At 32.1% G+C, this 21,073-nt stretch overlaps 3 protein-coding genes across 5 annotated transcripts; 2 read left to right on the top strand and 1 right to left on the bottom strand.

Moving 5' to 3' along the window:
- The first annotated feature begins 407 nt into the window (after positions 1-407).
- Positions 408-3,060, top strand: LOC118053157 (RNA-binding protein Y14A). 2 transcript variants are annotated; one of them, XM_035064320.2, is made up of 4 exons: positions 429-890; positions 1,249-1,385; positions 2,553-2,686; positions 2,824-3,060. In XM_035064320.2, exons 1-4 carry the CDS (start codon positions 695-697, stop codon positions 2,870-2,872), a joined length of 516 nt encoding a protein of 171 aa, XP_034920211.1. In that variant the 5' UTR covers positions 429-694; the 3' UTR covers positions 2,873-3,060. The 2 variants fall into 2 exon arrangements, with proteins under 2 accessions (XP_034920210.1, XP_034920211.1); XM_035064319.2 differs by having other exon boundaries at positions 408-890; positions 2,553-3,060.
- Positions 3,061-11,410: 8,350 nt separating this feature from the next.
- LOC118053155 (zeatin O-xylosyltransferase) lies at positions 11,411-16,891 on the top strand. Of its 2 annotated transcripts, none has more exons than XM_073409746.1 (2): positions 11,411-13,139; positions 16,329-16,891. In XM_073409746.1, exon 1 carries the CDS (start codon positions 11,675-11,677, stop codon positions 13,094-13,096), a length of 1,422 nt encoding a protein of 473 aa, XP_073265847.1. In that variant the 5' UTR covers positions 11,411-11,674; the 3' UTR covers positions 13,097-13,139; positions 16,329-16,891. The 2 variants fall into 2 exon arrangements, with proteins under 2 accessions (XP_073265847.1, XP_034920208.1); XM_035064317.2 differs by having other exon boundaries at positions 16,223-16,337.
- On the bottom strand, positions 15,950-17,386 carry LOC118053156 (glucan endo-1,3-beta-glucosidase, basic isoform). The gene is made up of 2 exons (XM_035064318.2): positions 17,193-17,386; positions 15,950-17,057 (listed from the first exon to the last, which is right to left on the bottom strand). Exons 1-2 carry the CDS (start codon positions 17,281-17,283, stop codon positions 16,114-16,116), a joined length of 1,035 nt encoding a protein of 344 aa, XP_034920209.1. The 5' UTR covers positions 17,284-17,386; the 3' UTR covers positions 15,950-16,113.
- Positions 17,387-21,073: the final 3,687 nt, after the last annotated feature.

The raw sequence follows: 21,073 nt of genomic DNA, 5'->3' as shown, positions 1-21,073 counted from the left end.
TATGTGTTTTGTTAATGTTTATTTTTTAAAAATATATTAAAATAATATTTATTTAAAAAAAATTATTTTTAATATTAACATATCAAAATAATATGACAATATACAAAAATAAATAAATTAATTTGAAATAAATAAAAAAATCTCAAATTAATTCAAAAATATTTTTAAAATATAAAAACAAACAGATTTTTAATGTTTTCTTGCGTTAGGATTATTCAATTTAGGTATTGTAAGGCAATAGTTTTAAAATTTTTTTAACTAATATTTTTTAGTATTGTTTTTATTGTTTTAATGTGTTAATATCATAAATAAAAAATATCATTTTAATATATCTTTAAACAAAAATAATATTTTAAAAATCAGTCTATATTACAATCCCTAATATTATCGAATTTGTAATAAATGACTGTAAAAAGATAAATAACACATGAGATGGTAAAAAAAAATAAAAATTGTATGTACAACATTATAGGAAGAAGATATTTATAACCTGGTGCGAGAATAACATATCATCCGCGTGTGTAGGATAAAGTTAATCGAATGACCAAACAGATCGAAAAATAACAACTGGCGGGAACTTCCTGGTCACGCAACAAAAAACTGTACTGTACTGTTTACAACGAATACTGCCTCATCACCAATCACTGCGTCGCCAAAAAAACAGTCTCAGAGAGAGAGAACGAGAGGCGGAGTCATGGTAGAAGAAGACAACGGCGACGTCGTGATGACGGAACAGTCAAGAGGAAGAGGAAGAGAAAGGCGCAAAGGCAGAGGTCTCAGACTCGGAGGACGAGGAGGATCAAGGCAACAGACATTACTCCATGAAGAAGAAGAAGAGGAAGAGGGTGGGAATGACCGAAATGTCCTTCAACTCTTCACTCCTCTTCGCTGTCAGTATTTCCTCTATCCTTAAGCTGTGTTAAAAATTTACGTTATACGATTTTGAATGCGAGTTTTTCTTTTTTAATCAATCAGGGATATAAGATTTTTAAGGGTTTTTTTTTTTTTTTTTTTTTAATTTTTAATTTTTATGGAAAACAACCAAACAAGGCCTAAGGCCTTGGGTTTATGCTTCTTTGGCATAGCACAAAAGAGAAACTAAAATAATGAGATTTGCACATATTAACCAAGAATGATTCCAAACAGACCGTATTAATAAAGTAATCAGAAAGATGGAAGATATTTGTTAATTTTGTTATTGTTTTATTTATCTAGTTCAATATTCAATTATTAATGTAAATGATGTAGCTGTAGAGGGTTGGAGTGTTTTGTTGCGTGGAGTGCATGAAGAAGCACAAGAAGATGATATTCTCACTCTATTTGGTGTTTATGGCCACATCAACAACTTGCATCTCAATCTTGATCGCTGCACCGGATTTCTTAAGGTAATTATTTTAACCAATTGAAAATAAAATATTTAAGTTCAATTTATGAGTGCGGCAATGTCTGGTAGAGAGTTTAGGAGTTGATAATGTGTTGTTATTTTTTTGTAGTTATTTTTTTTGGGGTAGAAAATGTTTGTTGTGTTTTTTATAATTGGTTATAAAACCCGATCCAGTCAAGCAAATCAACCTGCTGATTTGCTGATCCGGAGCCAGATCCACTAGGTTTCGCTTCGAACCTTTTATCTTAAACCAAAATGAGGTTATTTTGAGTTTTGTTTTTGTTCTTTTTAAACATCATACCTTAGGTTGATCTATAGGTCTATCTACCCAACATACAACCCGAGTCTTGGTTCAAGTCAACCCTAGATTGGGTTTGATTTTTATAGGTTTGAGACATTTAGGTGGATATAAAAATTGGTGGAAGATTATTATGGATCTGCAACTTGGGAATTGGATAATTCTTTTAATTGTGGATCATGGGAGTGCTTAATATTTATGAATATTGGTCATGATTGTTACCAAGTAGGGGATCCTTGCATTTGTTGCCGATGGATTTGCAACTTAGGAATTGGATAATTCTTTTAATTGTGGATCCTGGGAGTGCTTAATATTTATGAGTATTGGTCATGATTGTTACCAAGTAGGGGATCCTTGCATTTGTTGCCGATGGATTTGCAACTTAGGAATTGGATAATTCTTTTAATTGTGGATCCTGGGAGTGCTTAATATTTATGAGTATTGGTCATGATTGTTACCAAGTAGGGGATCCTTGCATTTGTTGCCGATGGATTTGCAACTTGGGAATTGGATATCTTTATTCTGATAGGACTTGCTATGCAGGGGCGGAGCTTGAAAAAAAAAATTAGAGGGGGCCAAATTATAAATTAGGGGGGACAAGAAAAAATTTCAGTTATTTTAATTAAAATTATAAATATTCACAAGGAAAATTTCCTTATAAGGGCCGGGGTCCTGCCACCCCCCCCTCCCTCCGCCCTTGTTGCTATGTGTGAAGTATCGAGAATAAACCCTTGAAAAACATTAGAGAATGGTGGTGGTTGGAGAACTTGTTGAATATGCTTCACTCGATAAATTATTTCGCAGGTTTTGTAAATTATATACCGGGATGTTTCTACTTGTAGATATTGAAACAGTAAATTCTTTGTTCAGGGGTATGCTCTGATAGAATATGAGAACTTTATGGAAGCTCAAGCTGCTATATCTGGAATGAATGGGACCAAACTCTTCTTTCGGATCATCTCTGTTGACTGGGCTTTCAGCACCGGTCCTTTCGAAGGGAGGAGGTCTGCTTGGTTTCATGAATTATCATTTGCTATAGCTATATTTGGTGTTAGCCTAACCTGTCACAGCAGATTTACCTCTTCTTTTCCGGATGTGGTCTAAAGATGATGATTTAATTGTTACTTTCCTCCCCTGCCAGATCATTTGACACACACCGTTCAAGGAGCCCAAGGAGACACCAAGCTTAGCACCGGGAGACAGGCAATATGTTGAGGGGGGATGGGGTGTCCATACTCTCACAGGGATGTTAATATGCTATCCATCAACATGTCTTCTAGTTTCAAAATCTCATTTTCATAAACAAGCCCAGGATTTCATGTTAGCTTGTCAGTAAAAAGTATTGAATCAGATTGAATATTGATTCACGTTACCTTTATTCTGGAGTTGAAATTTTAAAATCCTCACGTGCCTGCTTCATATATGATAGAGATTTAGTTTTAAAATGTTTTTCAGAAACCTATTATAATAATATTTTTTTATTTTATTTTTTAAAATTCATTGTTTATTTTATTTTTTTAAAAGAAAAGTCAATGTTACCTTTCCAGCCCTTAATATTCAAAGCAGTTTATGAACGTTTGGGAACACTGTTTTTTTTAAAAATTTAATACGGTTTGAATGTTTTGGATCGTTTTGATGTGTTAATATTAAAAATAATTTTTTAAAAATAAAAAAAAATCATTAACATGCATTTCGGCATGAAAAGTTATTCGAAAAGTAATTACTACCATATTACCGGATATATTCTTAGTCCTACTAAGAGTGTGTTAGGTTTGTTTAAACTTTTGTGATTGATGTTATGGTTAGGCAGAATTGTTTAAGCTCTCGTTTAGCCTGACTTCTTATGCTGGATATGATTGTATACAGTAAATATTAGAATTAGAAAAGGGTGTGGGTTTTCATTCTGCAGAACAAGTAGAAAACCGATTGTCTATTTATGTGGAAAACCGTCGTGAAATCTCGTGTTTGCCGAGCAACAATGGAGTCCAGCCGATTCTGAAGATAAGAAAAAAGGTACCTGTTAATTGTTACCTTCCAGTTCCCGTTCATAAGATCCCTAGCAATCGACATTTTCATGAGACCCAAAACCAGATTACACGGATAAAAGCCCAAGGCCATAAAAGGCCTTCAGGCCTAGCTAAACCAGGGCACAAAGCCAGCAATTGAGGACACACGGGTTCTTCCCAGCCCATAGAACAGCCACAAACCAAGATCAAAACCCATCAGAAGAGTACGTATCCCTTAGCTCCTCTTTGAGAATGCAAGGATAAATAATAAGAAAATAATCATCTTATTTTATTTTTATTTTTAAACAATAAAAAATAAAACTTGCCATCGACCAATCGTGCCTTGACACACTGAGATCAGTGTCATGACTCCTGGCAAGATGCGAAATGATAATTTTTAAAAAATAAATCAAAAAAACTTAATCAATTGAGCTTTACCTTTTTATTCTCACCTTTATGAGTAGAGTACTATTGACCTTCAGAATTTCTCATTAAATAAAATATTAGTTTACACGTAAATTGCTGATCTAAAATTCCATTGAAAAAAAGAAACTCTCAATCTTAATGCTTTGTCTGGAAAGAAATTTGTCCTTCTCTAAAAAAAAAAGAAAAAAAACTTCCAATTAACTCAGAAGCTTAAAGGAATATATATATATATAATATATATATATATATATATATATATATATATATATATATATATATATATATATATATATATTAGATTAGACATGTGGGGGAGAATTCTGTTGGATTTAGTTCAGATAAGTATACATGTGATATGAAGTAACAGGGTAAAGATCTTGACCTGGGAAGAGAAGAAAAAAAGAAATTGCCTTTTCCCTTTTAGAAATTTCGAGCCCAATTTTACTTGGATAAATGACATGCTCTATACTATATTTTGCCCCTTCAATTGATAAACATACCAATTTTACTTGGATAAATTACATGCTCTATACTATATTTTGCCCCTTCAATTGAAAAACATACCTTCTCTTTCAACTGATAATTGCACAAACCAACAAGTTTTCAGTGGAAAAAAATGGATTGATCATTGACAACATATCACTTTGAAAAAATATATATATAAAAAAACTCCTTAATATATTCTTAAATAAAAAATATTAAAAAAAAACATTTTTATTAAGAGTATATTTAGCAGTGTGATAGCGGTTGTTTTTCAAATAACTTTTCGTGTCGAAATACATGTCAATGATTTTTTTTTATTTTTTAAAAATTATTTTTGATATCAGCACATAAAAACGATCTAAAACATAACAATCGTATTAAATTTTAACAAAAAAAAAATAATTTTTTTTTAAAAATGATTTGTACCGTATTTCCGGTTTCTAAAACCGAAAGTTGCCCCTACTTGGCCGGCTGAAGCAATCAAGAATCGTCCTGCATAGCTTTGAATGAATGCCTATTTGTAAAGTATTCTTTCCAACACATTTCAGCCTTTTCAGGCGAACAAGTACGTGATTGGACAAAAGGACTTTGCATATTGCTCCTCTAGTCGGAGCCATCTCCCTTCCCAATTTGCCTTTTGTCTTCTCCTCAACATTATGGCTAAACATTGCTTTTAAAAACTCTTGATTTTTTTTATTTTTAGATTGTTTTTTTTAAATGTTAATATTAAAATAAATTTTTAAAAATTTTTAAAAATATTATTTTAATATATTCTTGATTAAAATAAAATCTTCTAGAAAAAACATGTCCACCACGTGGAGGTAGTTATTACCGAGCATAAATGCCTTTGTTAAGCTGTCGTTTTCGTGCACGCGCTTCGTTGTGATAGTGGTTACTCCCTCCTCTTAGACATGTCTCTTCCTTTGACAAGACTTGTCGTGTCCTCCATGGAAGGATCACCTTTCTTAGCTCTTTCTGAGTTTCGTATTATTAAACTGGACCAGACACAAGGTTTTGGTGATTATGAAATTTATAGAAATCAAAGTAATAATATTTAAAAAATAAATTTAAAACCTAATCTATTAAACTAAAAAATTTATTAACTTTACTCATCAATGGCTCGGGTCGATTATTCAAACAGAAACCTATGTCAAATTTGATGGAACCTGGCTGCACTTTGTCGTTCAAACTGATAATTTAAATTCTCAAAAATTATTATTGCATGGCATATTTGATATCGAACTAAAAATGAAATTTAATTAAGATTTTGCTGGACAATGTTCCCGGACATAAATTAAAAAAAAAAAAATATTCCTGGTTAGCTAAATTATTAAACCTAAAAGAATTTTTATATTGAAAGACTATAACTATTTTTAGTAATTTAATTAGTGGTATTTTGAAAAGTAAAAACTGTAGAGTAATTGATTTTGTATAAAAATACATGCACGCGCTCGGGTTAATCATAAAATAATATTTTAAATAAGAAAATTTGGCTTGCCTAGGGTTGGAGCTCAGGGTTAATTAATTGTTAAATAATAATAAAATATTAATTTGTCGGTACACGATCTTTTCCCATCCAAGTTCATTGAATTCAGCATGGACGACTTTACTCAGGGAGATGAATATAAATTACCTTTTTTTTGTAAGACTAAATTAAAGAAATATTTATGAAAAAGAGAGACAGAAAAAATAGAGATGTTGGAAAGGTCGCCATTATCAAAGAATAGAGACCAAGCAGAACACTCAAACTTTTGGCTTTGGAATCACTGTCTAATTATCGCAGATAAAGCCAGAGGACCGGCTCTTACAATAACTTTAATGCTAAAAACACTAGTGGAAAATATAATAATTAAAAAGATTGGAGTACACATTATTTTTTTAAAAGAAGTAAAATAGAAAAAAATATATTTTAAAAGCAAAATTAAGTTTCTTCTCCAACCATGATCCATTATCTAAAATTATTATTCTTATTGTTATTATTTTGATTAACATGGATATTTGAGCTAATTTGTATATACCTCAACTAATATTATGACTCTTGAAGTTATATTATCTAAAATTATTGATTAATAGGAGTTTTGCACATCACTGAATTTAATGTAATTTTATAATAAATATATTATTGATATTTCATTTCATGAAATATGATTATGTTATTAAATATGAAAAATATTTGAAAAGGTTGCCATTCATTTACACGAACTAGTTCACCATCTAAGACTAATTAAATTTGTTCACATTACTTTATGACGAATATTATATTATTAATTATTTCATTTCATAATTATGATTGTGTTATAATTAAATATGAGAATATTCACATTTTAAATTTTATTTATTAAATAAATGATGTGGACAAATTTAATTATATATAATTATTTGGTTCATAATCTAAACCATATTTATATATTAATTTCTCAATCAGAAACACAAAAAAAAAAAAAAATTTCTTATTTTCCCTCGTAGTGCTTATATTTTAGTAAGGGATGAAACCAGGTAAAATACTCAAACTTTTGGCCCGTTCCTGATTTGGCAGTGCCACTACGGTCACGTTATCACATATGCAATCAAGCTTCATTCTTGTTGATGTACGTATTAATTACATCTTATTCTGTTTTCATGTGATTATAAAACCATATATATGCAAGACGACGGGAATCTTAGTGGAAAGTGTAGAGCATAATCTTGAATCAGACGGTAATTAATTGCCATCGGATTAGAGAATTTGAAACTGGATTTATCAATATTTGTGATGTAATAATAACTTCCGATAAAGTCATGAAAAACCTCATACAAAAGTTAGAATAGCTTTCTAGAGCTATGATTTTAGGTTAGAGAAGTGATTGGATCACTACTCATAAGTTCTTCTCCAAATTAAACAAGTTCTCTATTAGTATATGAGACCATCTTATACTTAAGTAAATATAAAAAGAGTAGAATGTGTGTGGATCAAAAAAAAATAAAAAAATATGGTGTTAAACATGAGAGTAATAGAGCAAAAAAAGCCTTGGGTTTGTCTCTCATTTTTACCGATGACCTATAGTATTTATAAATACAAGTTGTCACATAAGCTTACCTAGTAAAGAGGAAGAATGACAAGAAATATTGGTTTTATTAGAAAATTGAGTTATTGGTTGATGTGTCACACTTGTCATTAGTTGATAAGTTGGTGTTCCGTAAGCCATTGGTGAAAAAGGTGGTTAGGCTAGAAAATTTGATGTTGAGTCAGGTTTAAGATAGCCACTAGTGAAAAGGATGGTCAGACCATGAGAGTAGATGTCGAGTCAGACTTGGGAATGACTATTGATGGAAATGTAGCTTAAAAGATGTTGTTTATTGGTGAAAGATTGACCTAGGTAAATGGTTTGATTAGGCTTTAATTTCCTCCCCTCCTCCTTTCTTTTCTACCCTTGGTTGGGTTTGGCTAGAAAATGGTTAGGTTGAACTTTACAAGGGTTCAATTGTACTAGATGTAAGGTTTAGCTAGGTTTTGTTAAGGTTGATCCAAGATTGGTTGTTCAACCAACTTCTTCTCATTTTCCCCTTTTCTCCCCACTTGATTGAAGGTTTAACTTGTTGATCGGATGCTAGATGACTTGACTGGACATTAGGTCGGTTGACCAATTATTTAAACATGTTTAGTTGATGACAGAACATTGAGCTAGTTAACCACATGTTTAGGCTGGTATGATCGAAGGTTAGGTTGGTTTTTTTGGCACCTCCATCAACTTCCATCTACTATAAGAACCAATTATGACTTAGTTCAAATTGGTTTATTGACTCGTGCCACGCTGCGGGTCGAATCAAGAAAAAAATATCAGGTCAATCTTGAAACCTCTCAAACTAACTCATTACCTAATATAGGTTTAAAATTAACTCATGTGAAAGTTGCATTGACATGATTCAATTGACTTGGTGAGTCCAAAAGAACATAGATGATCGTAAAAAAAAGCTTAATTTGGATTTTTTTAAAAAAAATCTAAATGATGCCATTTTTATTTTAATATCAAGATAATGACATATTGGATCGAAATGTATTTCACAACTTCACCCGTCAAACCCACGACAAGGATCATACACTCCATTGAGTTTAACAATTTTTTTTTTTATTTTAAGCTATTTTTTGCACAATGATATGATAATAAAAATAAAAAATTTTAGAATTGGTTACCAATCGAATATTGAGATATTCGTTTGAGATTACGATAAACTCATAAAAAGCAAACTAAAATAAATTATGAAGATAAATTTCAAATCAACTATATGTTGAAGGATAAAATTAAAAAAAAAAAAACCCAAAAAGGATTCAATCTAAAATAATAATTGGAAGATGGAATTCTAAAACCAAAGGAACTCAATTGAGAGGGTCGACCTTGAAAACTCTTAACCAAATCCTAGCCTAGGTTAAGTTTAAAATTAACCCATGTGAAAGTTGCCTTGATGTGACCCAATCTACTTTGCAGGTATAAAAACAACTCGAACGACAGGTAAAAAGCATGATTTAATTTTTTAAAAAATATCAAAATGATATATTTTTTTAAATATTAGAACGATGACATATTGGATCGATCTATATTTCACGACTTAACCCGCCAAATCCATAATCTTGATCATGGACTTCGCTTGTTTAACAACTTTTTTTAACTATTTTTTTACTTAATGATGTGATAAAAAAAAAACGCTTGTAAAATTAAGCACCAACCAAATATTAGAATATTTGTTATGACTATGATAACATCCTAGAAAGAAAACCAAAACAAATTAGAAAGATGAATTCAAAATCAATGAAATATAGAAGGATTATATTGAAAAAAAAGCTGAAAGTGATTTAATTGAAATAGATGCTTCTAAAACTAAGCACTAATCAAATATTGAGAAAAGTTGTTAAAAAAATTAACGATGATAGCTTTATAAAAAGCAAATAATCTTTTTTTTTTAAAAAAAATTAAATTAACAAATATTGAATGATAAAATTAAAATAAAATTGAGAATAAAATTAAAAAAAAAGTTAGGTATAGCTTCTTCACTTTTCATATAGATAAGAAAGAAGGTGTGATTTTACCCTAGTTGTTTTTAATATCTATGTTTTTCTATCTTATTAGGAGGAAGAGCATTGTAGGAATAGAAGCTTGGATGTGGACGCAAACTACGTGGGGGTTAACCCATTGAAAGGTTTTTAAAAAAAATAATTTTTTTTGTATATTTTGAATTGTTTTGATGCGCTGATATCAAAAATAATTTTTTTAAAATATAAAATATCATTTTGATACATTTCGGCATAAAAAACACTTTAAAAGACAACTGCAGCCATACTCCAAATAGACAAATCAATTCTTTGATAGTGGAAATTAAGGAGATTTATGTTTATGTGCTTTCTATTTTTAAAGTAAAAAAAATTCACTCGATAACTTTTATATTTGTCTTTTTTTTTTTAACAAATACATTTTTATATATACATTTTTTTATATTTTTCTAATATAGCAACCAAACATAACTTTGACGTTGCTATCTCTCTCTCTCTCTCTCTCTTAAAATAGTAAGAAACTTTCCAATTTACAAATGAGCATGGAAATGCAACTATTTAGCTTTGTTTTTCTATAATCAATCACTCTTATCTTAGCAGCAAAAATCAAAGACAGAAAACTTAGGGCAGTTTACTTTCAGAAATTATTAGCTAGTTCAAGTACTACAAACCTCAAAACTACTAAAAACTTATCTAATTGTTAATTTTAAAACTCCAAAAAATTAATCAAAATACATATAAGCTGACTCTTATATTCACGATTACTCAAAAAAATATATATAAAAATTCAAAGACAGAAAAACACCCACTTTGTGTTTAGCATTCCATTCTTATTAATGTCTTTAATTTATAGTGTACTATTGAAAAAAATACCCATGCCAAGGGAAAAGGAGTTTAAATTAATGTAGCATAAACTTTCTTTTTAATCCAATCCAATTATTTATTTGCCTCTTTATGCATCGTGTCATTAATAATAGGACAACCTGAACAGTTAAGTGGTTGGAATAGTGAAATGTAAGAAGAATAGTGGGAAAGGCATTAATTTTGAGAAATATGATCACTAATTAGTACACTATGCAATAAATTAAGTCTCATCTAATCAAAATGAAAAAAGAACATGCGTTAATTTTGATTGCATTGTATTAAAACAATCTCAATTCAATAATTTAAGTTATTAAATGAGGTTTTAATATATAATTTATATTATTTTTTAATATATCCCCTCAAGTAAAAGTAATTTGAGCTTGAAACTTGTATAGATCCACATCACATTGTGCTTGATTTTTATCAAATAAATAGAAGTGATGAGATTCGAATTCGTGATCACTTAATTATCAAGATTCTAATACTATGTCAAAAAATATTCTCGACTCAGTAGCTTAAACTGTTATGTGAGATTCTAATATATGATTTATATTATTTTTTTACACACCTCTCAAGTGAAAGTTCTTTAAACTTAAAACTTACACAAGTTTATACTACCTCATGCTTAATTTTTATCAAATAAATAAAAATGGTAAGATCTTTGAATTCATAACAACTTAGTTATTAAAAGTCTGATACAGTATAAAACAAAACTATTTTAATTTATATTACTTAACTGAGATCATGCAGTACGCAAGTTGACGATCGACCACTGCGAAACCAATGGATAAAGATGAAGAAAAACGATCGAAGTTAGCAAATTGATGTTTGATCCTGCATTGGATAAGAGTGTCCCACATGCAATAATTGAACTGAACGAGCTCACACCTTCAATGGTGACCTAAATTCGGCTCAAGTAGCTGCATGCCAATCCAATAAGAATTACACTGATCATTACACACGGCCACCGGCTTTCTCATTATCTAAACTTAATAAATACATAATGTTGTTTTCTATAGCGACAAAAACATCAAATTAACAAAGAACATTAATGCAACTCCGAGAGATATATAGTTAACTAGACATCAATTTCTATATATATACATATAAAACCCACCCCCGACACAAAACCACCCATAAAACCTTATATTCAGAGCTCGCCATTCCAAACATATCCGATCCTCTATTCTATGGCTATGGCAAACCGACAGCAGCACCAACCAAGCCATGGCATAACTAAACAAGCACAAGTTGTTGTAGTCATGGTGCCCTTTCCAGCACAAGGCCATCTCAACCAGCTCCTCCAACTTTCCAGGCTCATCCTCTCCCATAACATCCAGGTCCGCTATGTCGGCGCCGCCACCCACAATCGTCAGGCCAAGCAGCGCGTGCACGGTTGGGATCCTGACGCCGCCGCGAATATCCATTTCCATGATGTTGAGATCCCTCCTTTTCGTTGCCCTCCTCCCAATCCAAATGCCAAAATCAAGTTCCCTTCTCAATTGCAACCTGCCTTCAATGCCTCGTCTCATCTTACAGAGCCCGTTTCAATGCTTTTACGTGCACTTTCTCGCAAAGCAAGAAAGGTTATTGTAATTCATGACTCTCTAATGGCGTCTGTGATTCAAGAAGCTCGTTTACTCCCTAATGTAGTGTCTTACATTTTCCATAGTGTATCTGCTTTTGCTGTTTCCTTGTATGCATGGGAACAGCAAGGGAAGATTATAGAGGAAAATGAGTTGTTTCCACGGGATATTCCTTCTCTTGAAGGGTGTTTTACTGCCGAGTTTGCAGATTTTGTCTCTTGTCAATACAATAATTACCAAAAGTTCAACTCTGGCTGTGTTTACAACACTTGTAAACTGGTAGAAGGTGGTTACATGGATTTTCTTGAGAAAGAAACACTCAAGGAAGGCAATAAGCACTGGGCTCTAGGGCCTTTCAATCCAGTGACAATACCTGAGAGATCAAAAAAGAAGAAATTTTGCTTGGACTGGCTTGATAAAAAAGCAAGAAACTCAGTCATTTACGTGTCGTTTGGGACGACGACAGCCTTGGATGATGAACAGATCAAGGAGCTGGCAATTGGGTTGAGAGAAAGCAAACGAAATTTCGTCTGGGTACTAAGAGATGCTGATAAAGGAGATGTTTTCAGCGGAGAAGAGAGAAGTGCAGAACTCCCAGAAGGGTACGAGGATTCAGTGGACGGGATAGGACTGGTGGTGAGAGACTGGGCACCCCAGCTAGAGATTTTAGCCCACCCGGCAACGGGAGGGTTTATGAGTCACTGTGGATGGAATTCTTGCATGGAAAGTATTACCATGGGAGTGCCAATTGCTGCTTGGCCTATGCACTCAGATCAACCAAGAAACACTGTTCTAATAACAAAAATCCTCAAGATTGGAGTTGTAGTCAAGGAATGGGAGCTAAGAGATGAGGTTGTAACGTCAAAGATTGTTGAAAGTGCTGTGAAAAAGCTAATGGCATCGACAGAAGGTGATGAGATGAGAAGGAGAGCAGCAGAAATGGGGGAGTCCGTGCGAGGATCCGTGGCGGAAGGAGGAGTTTCTCGTATGGAGATGGAATCCTTCATTGCTCATATCACTAGTTAATTGTTTAAAGGAGGTCCTAAGCTGGTTTCATTTGCCATCACAGGTATAACAATAATTATCAATCTGCATTGAAATAGAATGCGGCTAGGCAAGTACATGAAATATATATAGTCATTGTACTCGTTGGACTGTTAAAGTACATTGCCGTGTTTGTTTTTTTTGTTTTAAAAATATTTCTTTTCAAATTAAAATTTTATTTTTATTTTTTCCTTTATTTTTTTTTGTTTTTGTATCATTTTAACGTGTTGATGTTAAAAATAATTTTTTAAAATAAAAAATATTATTTGATGCATTTCCTAATAAAAATCACTTTGAAAAGTAACTACAGTCATACTACTAAACATCTCTAGAGTCAACTACCAACAGTAGTTGGTTCGGTGTTCATTTTTTTAAATAAGATCTTGAGTTCGAATCTTGTAAATTGAGTACATAGTCATTGGAAAAAAATAATTTTTTAAAATAAAAGGTATTATTTTGATGTATTTTTAAGTAAAAATCACTTTAAAAAATAACCGCAATTATACTTCTAAACATGCTTAAAATCTACTACCAATAGTGGTTAGTCTAGGGTTTGTTCTTTTAGATAAGGTTTTGAGTTTGAATCTTGTAAATTGAGTACATCATTATTGAAAAAAAATAATTTTTTAAAATAAAAAATATTATTTTAATATATTTTTAAATAAAAATTATTTTAAAAAACAACTATGATTATACTCTTAAACATTCTTAAAGTCTACTATCAAAGGTGGTTGGTGCAGCGTTCATTCTTTAAAATAAAGTTTTGAGTTCGAATCTTGCAAGTCGAGTACATTATTATTGGAAGAGTTTTACATCTCTATAAGTCAATCCAACTCAACTAAATTAGTTGAAGTCCAGTAGACTTTTGGATAAAGGAGTTTAGAAAAAAAAAAAGTTATAAACTTTGTTGTTTTAGCATTTAAAAAAAAAGGTGTACCGTTTCCTTTCTTTTTCTTTCTTTTTAAAAAAGAGATTTGAATTCCAGGACTTTAACTAAAAAATAAAATATTGAAATCGATTTAACTACCGATCTTACTTAGACTTCGTTTATTTTTCTAGTTAAACCTGTGTTTTACTTTAACTATAAGCTCAATTCACTTTCGTTACTCGTGCTTAGTATGGTTTTGTATAAATCACAGCGAATTGTTTTTTTTTTTCTTTTTTTTTTAATCTTAATTAAAAAAAACTATAATTTATAACTTTTGTTAATATATATTTTCATTTTATAACCACAAAAGCTATTATAAAAAAAATATACTTTGTGATTTTTTATTTAAAAATAAATTAAAAAAATTATTTTTAAATCAATACATCTATAAAATAAAAAAAATCTTTTTAAAAATCTAACTATTGGATTTTTGGGAAGTGAAATGTTTCAACAAAAAACAATTATTAAAAATAATAGCTTGTTTAGAAATGTAGTTACTGTTATGTTTTAAAGTGTTTTTTTAAAAATACTTTTTAAAAAAATATTAATTTTTAAAAAAATATTTTTAAAACATAAAAACAAACATATATGTTAAAAAAAAAACCCCTTTATTTTAATTTTAATAACTTACAAATTCCTGTAGTTATCCACAATTTGCCTTTCTTTACAATAACTTCTGCCATTCCAATCTCACTCTTCCATTTTGCCTTTTTGAAACGCCACTCCTACAGGGAAAAAAATCCAGTCTTTCTATATCAAAACAGCCCTAATTCAAACAAACAAACAAACAAACAATCAATCAATCAATCAATCAAGTTCTGCTAAATATGATTAACTCCACTACCTGAACTGTAATTTTGACCAAGAAGTAGAAGTTTGGAGTATTTCTTCATCATTGACGTCATCAGTTCTGTTTTCTTCTCCTGATGAGAAGTCCCAGTCGTCTTCCGCCGCCGCCATGGTGCTTGTTGTGGCGGTGGATGGTAGTGAGAGGGTATTACATTAGAAGAGAAGAAAATGAAAAGCGCGCCGTGCCAATTAGGCGCCTTTTTTTTCTTTTTTAATTTAAAACGGAGAGAGAAATCAGAACCGTTCGGCTCGTTGATTTTTTTTTTCTTAATAATTATTATTTGGCCCATTATCTCCATAAAAAAGCCATGGCCCAAGAATAGAGAAAAGCCCATTACAGAACTTAACAGGCAATACTAATTTGAATTAAGAAATTAAGTTCAGGCCTTTGGACCATTCCAACTTCCGACATAGTCGTGAAACTAGGTAAAGTTTTCGGTTGCTGTTGGTAGTCCATCTTAATTCTTTATTTTTATTTAAAATTATTTTATTTTATTTAAAAAAAATTCTTAATCTTAACCCGATCAGATTTAAATTTAAATCAACCAAGTATAAGTTAACTGATCGATTTAAATTTAAATCAACAAAGTATAAGTTAACTTATAAAATTAACCAAGTTTAACCCTATCAATATTAAAATTATTTGAAGTTAAAACTTAATTTACATCAGGATATAAATTATAAGTTAGTTGGATCAATCTGTAAAATAAATCAAGTTTATTAATTATATTTTTTATATTATAAAAAATAATGTTTTTAACTTTAAATTAGTACATGTCTAGATTGCGTTTTATGTATCAACATTAATTTTTATATTAGCACTTAAAACAATTTAAAAAAATATATATAAAAAAATTAATCAATCTCCATTCGAACCACAATCATAATTTAGACACTTCACATCACTTGCCCCAAATGAACAGGATTATGATTATCAACTAGTGCCTTAGGTATGTACGAAGAATTCAAGAGACAATCATCCTAGTATTGCATGGGATTTCATATATATATATATATATATATATATATATATATATATATATATATATATAATATATATATATATATAATCTTGTAAGCATTATTGGGGATTACATGAAATTAGGTAAACATAGTTTTTTTCCTGTGGATTACAATCTTCTTATTTAGTATACTCCATACAAATTGGAGTGTTCCTGCCCCATAATATCATTATTCTGTAGCCAAAACTTCTTGGCACTCTTTAGTTGAGATTGATCTGGTATTTTGGCTGTTTATTTGGAAAAAATAGCCCCCAGTTTTTCTCATATTCTGGGCTTTTGTTAACCTCGTCAAACATGGCAAAAATGTAGGTTTCTATAGGCTTTCCAGGCCTTTTTGGACTTCCTGTCTTCACATGTTGAACCAAGTTGTTGTTATATGTTCTTGCGTTATCAACTGACGTTCCTTTCCCTCCAGCTGTTGGCCAACCGCTCTCTGATATCACAATGTCCAAAGAACCTCCACCAGATTTCTCCAAAGCAGTGTAAATAGTGTCCAGAGTAGCATCAAAAAGGTTTTGGTAATTCAGTGGTGGATCAGAGACTGGTGATGATGGAGCTGTGAAGAGAGCATAATCAAGGGGGATGTTTCCTGCTGTGTCAAGTGAGTAAGTGATGTATGGATACAAGTTAACGAGTAATGGAGCTTGCTTGTCCACTAAAAAGCGAATAATCGGATCGAGAAGTGGTCTATATTCTGCCTTGAAAGATCCTTTTGAGGGAGGGAAGGAATCTTCTGTTAGGACCTCAGGATCAATAGCAGTTGAAACTTTGATACTTCCTAGCCCAGCTGAATCCAGTGCATTGCGAATGTTTTGCATGGCAGGGACTAGAAACTGCGCTGATGAATCTGAGGGCTTAACCTCGTTTCCTACAGCAATGTATCGAAACCTGACATTGCCAAAGTTTCTTACATTGTTTTGCACCCATGCATTTGCATTGTCTTGACTAGAAGCAATCCCTTGAAGGTCAGGATTTGGAATACCAAGAATGAGCTCAATGTTGGTGCCTCCAAGGGCTCGTAAAGCATCTTGATTTGGATCATAGAGCCGCATTCTTTGAATGCCTCTCTCGTTGTAGAGAGCTATGACTTCTGGTGGTGGTGGTAAGTTACCAAGCATTCCATAGCAAACACCTATCTGGGCACCTGCAATATCGAAGTAATTAAACAGCAAGTAACCTGTTAATCACTCATGTTAAGCAGCTCTGGTTAAAATATTAGACAGAAAATAGGTAAATAGCATGGTTCTTCTGTGCACAAAGCATGATTCTATCGATCTACCTGCTGTATCTAGGCTAGCTAATAACATCCCAAAGAGCAGAATCATGGAAAGCATGGCAGGGCTTTTGCCAGCTGGATGTGATGCAGCCATGCTTTATCAAGGAAACAGTAATTCTTGAAATAAGCTACAAATTAAAGAGAGAGAGAGATTGCTGCTTTGTTTGCCAAACTCCACTCCTTACCTTCCTTTTTATAGAGGAAAAGAAGCTCTACATCATCTACGATCGACGACAAAGTCCTATCAATTGAGATATTATTAAAAACGATTAGACATGGTCTTGCTAAGAACTTTCAAAGCTATAAATCCAAATTCGCAACTTGTTGACTACTCCGCAATGGTTATTTTCCACAAATTGTCAATGCTGAGTACTCGAGTCATTTAATGCAAATCTAACAGCTTGTCGCGTACGTGGGACCTTCTCCATATGCATGAAAAGTCTTGAGAGTTCTTAATTCTCCTCTTGGGGGCCCTTATAATAAACAGTCTTTTAAGTCGCGTCCTCTACCAGCTAAATTCTTCAAAGCCACTATAAGCTGTTAGACATCTAGCATGCAATATCATTTAAGAGCATTTATTTGAGCAAAATGTGGAAAATTGACAATTTCTTACCTGCACAACACGGCAATGTTCTTGACTTCGTGTGGTTGTTCTATACAAGAAAGCACAACGCTATAGATGTTTGTTAAGGTTTGGTATCACTTGGAACATATAAAATTGAGACTGTAATAATTAACCTGAGATTGTTTAAGCTTAGGTTTTCTTTAATCTTGTGTAAAAAGAAATAGCAGTTTCTTTTATAGTTTCTTCATGACATGCCGTACCATCTAATTCGGCTTCCAAACTTCCTGGTGTCAGTAGTACTGACGGTAGACAAAGTTTGTTGACTCGTGAAAGCCTGTAGGAAGAAAAAAAAAAAAGGAAGGAAAAATATTATAATTCAATTTCTTCGTCTCTTATTGACCTAGCATAGTTAGTTATTAAACTCAGCTCACTATAATAAATCAATCCAGTAGTTTGTTAATCTAGAACCTAAGTTAGAATGGATTTGTTTTTAAACTAGATTAAGAGCTTATCATAGTCTATACTCCATTAACTTGATTGGATCAAGTCCGAGAATTCTTTTTAAAATTTTAGTTGATGTCATTTGGATAAAAAAAGTTATAAGAAAATAAAATAACATCCAAATTGTGATGTATGTATAGTAAATTGCTTATGATCCATGCCATTGAATGTGTTTTTTTCTCCAATTTTTAGCAAAGCTACATTGTCTCAAATGCAAAGTTATCAAACCTGACTCGGAGATTGACCTGGTCAAGAAGTTAGATCCCGGGTTTTATGGGTCACCTCGGGTTAACCCGAATCAACCTGAAAAAATTAAAAAATATATATTTAAAATTAGATTTATCAAGATGACTGAGCACATCAAGCAATACAAGTGTCCAAGTTGCAGTGGCAAGAGAGCCAGGGTTTAAAGTTAGATGCTGGAAGTCAAAGATGAATATCATTTAGACTGTTTTTTTTCTACAGTGTCCTCTCAAATGACTCCCGTCACTATATAGATAGATTCCATAATCTGAACACACACCACAAACCAAAAACAAACCATAAAAACAACAACTCACACCTACCTACAACAGTTTAACACGCCCTTTGCCACCATTGCTAGCGACAACACCATTTTGAGAGCCAACCCTTTTGTTTCAACCCACTATCAGACGATAATTCCTTGAATAATCAATAAGTCCCTTCCTTTTTCTGTCTACGAGGACTGCCACACCCCACTCCTCTGCTATTACCGGAATCGCTGCAATACATCATCCATGTTCACAGAAAACAAAAAAATAACTAGCCTCCAGCTCCTACAACAACCTGCCTCCACACAACTTGCACAACCAAAACTTCGTTTTGTGTTTCTTGATTCCCAACAAGAAGGGATTTGATTTGAGGAAAACCCAGAGTGTGGGACGTGTTCCCTACGGCCAAAAATAATGTAGTGGTTGTTAGTCTTGTTAGTGGTTGTGGAAAATTACACGCTATGACGAAGAAGAAGGTTGTTGCATTCATTCATCGCTTGATCACCTAATGATGGCTCGATGGGCCACCTGCTAAGACAAAAGAAAAGAAAGCTGTTAACAGTGGTCAAAATTGCCAGCCACGATGTGTCTGCAAGCTTTTTTCCTCCTATGGAAAACACATTTTACTATCTTGGCGTTTATAAACTGATGATTGTGCGTTCTTCATCATGTGTGTCAAGAACCTAGTAAAACCATCTAAGAAGACTGCTGAAAAAAAAAAAGATGGTTTAGATTTCCTCAGCTGACTTCGAGTTAAGGCAATTTTATATAATTAAGTTCATATTGTTGGGCGGAATCCGGGACCGGTGATGTACTAATCTTTGCTCATAAGAGAGGTAAGCACACTGAGACAATATTTAACGTGATTCGGCAAATCGCCTACATCCACGGGAGAGAGTCCATATTATTTAGAGATAGAGAAAGAATACAACACATGGAGGAGGATCACATTCACTCAACTCCCATCTCTCATTGCTACATAGGGTAGCAGCTGCATAAGGCAGCAGGGCTGCTGGTGGCAACCCTTCTCTTTCTTTCTCTCTTCTTCTCTCTTTTTTAGCTCTCCTACAAGACTCTCTCTCTCATTTTGTGCTGCACTCTTGGTGTCTATTTATAGGCTTCAATGACAGCTCCTCTTACTTCTTTGTCAACAATGGTGGCTACCAAACTTACCAAACTTTGACATTAGACAATGGTTGTTGGCTGCCACCAACAACCCACCATTGTAGCCTCCTTCTTTGACAATGTCAAGGGGCTACAAATGTTGTACCGGCAGCCCTCTTTGACTCTCATATGGCAGCCATCTTCTTTGATAATGGCAGCCATCTTCTTTAACAATGACAGCATAATTGGCAATATTCCAACACATCTTGATCAAAATAAAATCACAACATCCATATTAAATAAATATTAAAACTTGCAATGCAGAGCAAAACAAAATGCTAACATGCTAAAATTTTAAACCCTCCAAGTTCTGAAAGGGTCCTTTCATTCATTGAAGTTCCAAAAGGATGCAAGTCCACCAAAACATTAGAAATATATGAGTAATCTATTTGGCCTTTCAATCTAATATTTTTAAATAATTGCCCTTCCTCAAACAAAGTTATAATGTTGTAAATTATGATGGTATTTAAAAGTGTATTAATGATTATTTTTTAAAATATTTTTTATTTAAAAATATATTATAATAATATATAATTTTTATATTAGTATATCAAAATAATATAAAAATACTAAAAATACTTTCTTTCTTTATTGTTTCTAGTAAAATGTTCCATAATTGGTGGAAGATTATTATGGATCTGTAACTTGGGAATTGGATAATTCTTTTAATTGTGGATCCTGGTAGTGCTTAATATTTATGAATATTGGTCATGATTGTTACCAAGTAGGGGATCCTTGCATTTGTTGTCGATGGATTTGCAACTCGGAGAATTGGATAATTCTTATAATTATGGATCCTGGGAGTGCTTAATATTTATGAATATTTGTTTGAATAAAATGCTTAGCTAATTCCACGCGTCTAATTAAAAAATCCTTTTTTCTTCCAACTTTTTGAAAGTTCCATATATAATCCTTATAATGTGCATATCTTTAATTATATTTTTGAAAAATTGGATTTCAATAAATATCTTCCCTTATATATATATATATATATATATATAATAGTAATAGTAATAATAACAACTAAAACATATTTTACATTCACTATTTTAAAAAATAGTTACTATGGATTGCGTTGTTTATTTTGAACAATGATTCTTTTCTATCATCAAAATTTTAATATTTTCAATTTCATCCTTGCC

This window comes from Populus alba, chromosome 6, assembly GCF_005239225.2.
Source record: "Populus alba chromosome 6, ASM523922v2, whole genome shotgun sequence".
NCBI lineage: Eukaryota > Viridiplantae > Streptophyta > Magnoliopsida > Malpighiales > Salicaceae > Populus > Populus alba.
The sequence above is the reverse complement of the archived record's forward strand: the minus strand, read 5'-3'. Positions and strand labels throughout refer to the sequence as shown.